The sequence below is a fragment of the Trachymyrmex septentrionalis genome, unplaced genomic scaffold (genome assembly GCF_001594115.1).
Source record: "Trachymyrmex septentrionalis isolate Tsep2-gDNA-1 unplaced genomic scaffold, Tsep1.0 scaffold108, whole genome shotgun sequence".
Classification (NCBI taxonomy): Eukaryota; Metazoa; Arthropoda; class Insecta; order Hymenoptera; family Formicidae; genus Trachymyrmex; species Trachymyrmex septentrionalis.
Window position 1 is genome coordinate 838841 of NW_017304207.1, and position 5388 is coordinate 844228.

A 5388-nucleotide genomic window follows, 5' to 3' on the forward strand; every position below is an offset into this window, starting at 1 on the left:
TCCACCCCTCACCTTTCCGTTTCCCCCGCCGCCCCTTTTCATATACGGCCACGCGCACAACGGGCTCTTTGAATTTCATTTCATCCCTTGGTTACGGACTGCCGCGCGTTCGCTCCGCATCACTCTCGCCACCTCTCTTATACTCGCGCCCTTTTCGGCCTTCTACATCCCTGACCGCATGCACAACTCGCCTCCGTCCATTTCCCCTCGGAAAGCCATGCTCGCTTGATCGTTCGCACGACACGCAAAGTCGGCGATACCAAGGAGCATCTAAAATCAATCGTATCTGTCATTATAACACATGAGATAAGTCTATATAACTCCCGCAAATTTAAATGATTTATGGAATACGCTAAAAAATACGAGAGCAATACGAAACAGTTCGGGTTCATCTAATTACAGTGCGATGTAAATATGTAAATGTCAGAAATGGCTGAATTTCAGAAATAGAAGCACAGCAGTTTTTATTGTTGCCCGAGCAGTTCCGAGTTCCGATTCACGAACGATTTTCGGAAATAATTGCTTCAATTATATTCTACGTCAGTTACGTTTAAACCTTTTTATGCTACTACTTTTAGGTATGTTACTCTCATTTCTTTCTTTCCTCTTCAACAGCGATCCACGAGTATTGGAGGCGTACAACTACACAGACATTATCCTGAGGCTACCCGGAGGAAAGCGCATACGAGACATTAAATGGCTGAGCGTTTGGTGCAGAAGATTTACAGTGAGTAAATTGTAGCGATCGATCTTGATATTTTCCGTATGCTAATTGCACGTACGAACGTTCAGTTGTCCATTGTTACCTGTGATTGGAGTAAACCTTTAGATCTATGATAAATTTGAAAAATTATAAGAATATATCAATACAGCAAAGAAGCGTTGACTCAACTGTTATATTTTTTGCACTGTTTAATTCATAATGTCAAATTATACTTAATTCGAGTTATTTTTAAAATTTCCAAAGGTCGCCCATTGCTCCTATACTTCAATATTTCAATAATTTTATTAAACAAAGAAATTGAACAATTTAATTAAAGAAAATATATTAAGTTTGACTAAAAAAGAAGTTAGTTTATTACTTACTAACAATAAGTTAACATACGTTAATATGGATATTATTTACTTTGAAATTAAGCACGGAAATGGAATAATTTACATTTCGATGTGGAAATAAAAAAATAACAAAATGTTAGGAATTGGATTACCATTGCTTCTTGATATCAAAACAATGTGAATATTGCCAATAATTCGCACATTCCATTCACAAATTCGTGATTACACGAGATGCTGTGTCGTCCTTTTTGAGAGTATAAATAGTTAAATACCCATTTCCGATATTTGCGGTAGATTTCAAGTTAAAGGATACGCTCTCAAGGATAAGTTCTCAAAGGATACGCGTTTGACTCTCCGGTATATCGCGCGATGCGCGGCACATTTTATTCCAAACGCCACGATGCGCGGAGAATAGAGATAACTTGATTTTTGAGGAGGTTCAGAGAAGCTCTATCGGACGTCGCATTCGAGGTCAATGGTGCGTATGAGATGGATACGAAAGCCGCGTCTAGGGGCCCCGTACGCGTGCACGTGCGTGTGAGTGGGTTCCAAAAGCCCTTCCCTTTTTTCTCGGCTTTCTCCGGCTTCTCTATTCGGGTGCACGCCTGTCTAAACGCGCGTGCGATTCCGGCGTCTCTTTATCTTTCTGGTATCTTCTTCGCGCGTGTGATTGCGAGTAAACATGCAGCGTTGACGATATCACGCTTACAAAAAAAATATTGAAATTTCTTCTCGATATTCATAGCTTGAAACAAAATTTAGGAATTTAATATTCAACTTGAAACAATTTCATGATTAGATGACTTTTTTTTTCACCTACCTTACAATAACTTACGAAAAGGACAGTTTTACTATCCTTTAATATCTAAAAATTTACCTAGATACAGATCTGAAAATAATTTCATTAACCATCAAAATAATTATGTAGAATTAATTATGTAGGATGGTCAAAATATTTTTTGCAGCATTACTCATCATGTTTGAGATTTCTACACAATTATTTTAACGATTCAACAAAATTATTTTAAGATTTGTATCTGTAGTTAAATTTTTATATATGTCCAAACTTCTCCTTTCCGTATATAGATAATTTTCAGTAAGATATTTTCAGTAAGAGATTTTCAATTAATTTTCTATTATAGACAACGATGTCCTATACATTTTCTTCTCTTCTCCTGCCTTTTCACGTTTTAAAATTCGGATAAGATATTCGATAAAATAATTCAGTAAGATAAGTTTATAAGATATTTTCTTAAAAGATAACGACTGTACACTTTCTTCCCTTCTCCTGCCTTCTCATATTTTAAAATTCAAAAAAATTTAGTGCTCCTTTCTTTCTTCTGTATTTTACACAATATATGCTTGCTCTCGAGTTAATCCAATGCTTAGCTCTTTTTCATCTCCTCTCTCTTAAGAAGACACAAATTAGAAGGTAGAGATATATTCTCTTAAATAGATTTCGCTTTTCACTTAAAAGTGGATGTTTGAAAATCTCAGTGCCCGCGCGAGTCTATGTGTGTGTGTGTTTCACCAGGGCTACCCTTTAGTTTTTCCTTTTCCCCCTTTCATCGGACTTACACGTATGAATATAACGACACACAAACGCGATATCACTGCCTTTAGGAAGGGAAAAAGGTTTGATGCGAGCATATCGACGGTGGAGAGTGGAGCTTTTGCTCTTATATTAGAGGAGGGCTTTAATATCGAAGTCTGAGGGGTGCTCCCGCACCGTGACAACCCTCCATCAGACACGCTCTGTCACCGCAAAACGCGCTGTCCGCCGCCTACGGTCCATTCTACCGGGTGTCCCATTACGATCGTTGCGAGTCTTCGTAACTGGAGGGTTTGGTATAAATCGCTCCTGTTTGCGGCCGCCCCACCGCACCATTCGACAAGCGTCCAACCCGGAGGGAGGGGGGATTCCCCGTTCGGGGGAAAGATTTTACGACGCGGTGGTAGGTGTTCTCTACCTATACAGTATAGCATCGTAAAAAGTCAAAGAGGTACTATTATTAAGTAGCAGAAATGAGCGTTCTTGTTTACAAGAAAGTAAACAATTGCCTGCCAGTGATAGTTGCTATCGGACTGATAGCGCCTGTCACTACGGTTGAAAAAAAACTTGCCCTGGGTCTCTGGTGTTTATCGGACGTCCTGACCCCGAATGGCGGTACTATCTAAAAAAAACTTGAAACGTTTCTGATCAAACAGGATATTCCTTGATTACGGTCGATCACAAAAGGAAATCTTATAATGCACATTATTGGAACGTTTCTAAGAGTTCCGACTTTTAGAAACGCACGCTTCCTTTTCTGTGATTTATAGAAGAAATGGTAGATACATATCCTCTTCTTCTCTTTCCAACACAGGACGGCTGATACTATAATATACAACGTGTAAGAGAGTGGTGTAGGTTTTGCTCGCGGATATCTAGTAGACAGGAGCTGTCTGTCAGTCAGCACTCCCTCGCGTTACCCCCGGAGAGCGGATGTATTGTCAGGGTAAGCCCTCTTCTCTCGTTCCTTCTTTCGTCCATCCTTCTCTCCCTGCTGGCTCTCGGGATTTCCTTCCGCTTCCTCTCAAAGACCCGTTCCTTCGCGAGCGTATCCTTCGTCTTCTTCCTTCAAATCCGGACTTCCTTTCAAAAGAACACAGAGATATCCTTCGGCTATATCAAACCGCCGCTCAATGGATTCAGCCATTGAATCAGGAAGGATTTCGTAATTTTTTTTCCTCTCCATCTATCTTGTCTCCTGACCGCCGTCCAAGGTAGTCATGCAAGTCCTGTGTCTATATCGCACGCGGGAGTGAAAATAGTGGATGGAAACAATTTCTCGTCGTCCCGTTGCAATCTTATCTCCAGCATCGACGTTCGCCTTTCGCGAAGTAACTCGAACCGTTAAAGCCGGCTTGCTATCGTCTCGTTTCCTCGTCTCCTCTCTTCTTCCTTACACTGCGGTATTTTATTTTTCTCTCCTGATTCGACGACTCTTACTCACGATTAATCGCCTTCTTACGTTTCGCATCATAAACGCGTGAGCAGAATGCCATCGATCGAGTTCAGAGTGGAGGAGCGTCACTTCTTTCGCCTATAAATGCCACTTATTGGAAAAATGTTGAACACCCTATGTATAATAATTTAAGATTTCATCGCGTTGCACGGCGAGAATGTAAATTAAACGACGTAGGATATGTCATCTTTAATTTCCGGCTACGAATTTTTTATACTTCGCACGTAACAATGAGCGATAGAAAATTATATAAAGTTTGACCGTGCAAAATTCAAGATACATTTTAATATCATTCTTATTATTAAAACTGTCTTTTGAAAGTAAATCCAGATATTCCTGAATATGTGTAGTAATATAGTATAAAAATGCATTATGCACCTTCATTATGGAAACCATTAGTTTTATAATATGATTATTTCTCACACACAATTATATTATATATTATTATAGAAATTTTTGAGTTAATAAAATAAAGATTAAAACGGTAAATTATAAAATAAATGAGCAATAAAATAAATGAGCAATAAAAACCATTACACTGTAGAGAACCAATGAAAAAAGTACAAAAGTATGAACTTTCCAATCTAAAACAATAGTAGAGATTAAACCGGACGAATGAGAGTACAGCTGTTGATGGTACGCAAATGAAGATTTTTTTTCTTTTTTTTCACTTCTTTATTCCAAAGAAATTGAACGTTTTGACTCACTTTGGAGTCCTCCTCAGCAAATACATAATAAATATTAGTCACTCCTTTGTGTGAAAGGGATGAATCAAACAACAAATTGACAGACTTGATGTAGTAAATCCCAACAAACAAAGCAGCCGTCCTGAAACTTTGCATTAATTACATTGCCAATTACACTTTATCTCAAAGTTTTGGAATAAAGAAGTGGAAAAAGGAGAAAAAAATCTTCATTTGCGTATCATCAATTACACTATGCTCTTATTCGCCCGGTTCAATCTCTACTATTGGACCTTGACACTTTAATATACGTATCGCTCATTTGCTACAATATAATTAAAAAATTATCATTCTTTAGCTGCTCTTGAAAAAAGAATGGGAACATGAAAAAAAAACACAAAAATTAAAAGTACATATTTTTATTCTTCTACAGTGTTTGCATTTGCAAAATTAATATTATCAAATTTTAATAATTTAAAGACATACATTTTCTAGAAAACTTCTAGTTTTTGAATTGTTATAGCAAATTAGCGATATATATATATATATATATGTGTGTGTGAACATATATATTTTTACAAAATGATATATCAGTAAATATTTAAAAAAATCTACATCTTAATCAATTTTAATGCAATCTA

At 37.5% G+C, this 5388-nt stretch overlaps 1 protein-coding gene across 5 annotated transcripts in view; it reads left to right on the forward strand.

Moving 5' to 3' along the window:
* The window catches only part of LOC108747604 (protein Skeletor, isoforms B/C), a 74645-nt gene that overhangs the window by 40867 nt on the left and 28390 nt on the right, over positions 1 to 5388 (forward strand). For all 5 annotated transcript variants that reach the window (XM_018485206.1, XM_018485215.1, XM_018485188.1 and 2 more), the window contains exon 4: positions 616 to 727. In XM_018485206.1, coding sequence (XP_018340708.1) covers positions 616 to 727 — 112 coding nt within the window. The remainder of the gene's footprint in view (positions 1 to 615; positions 728 to 5388) is intronic.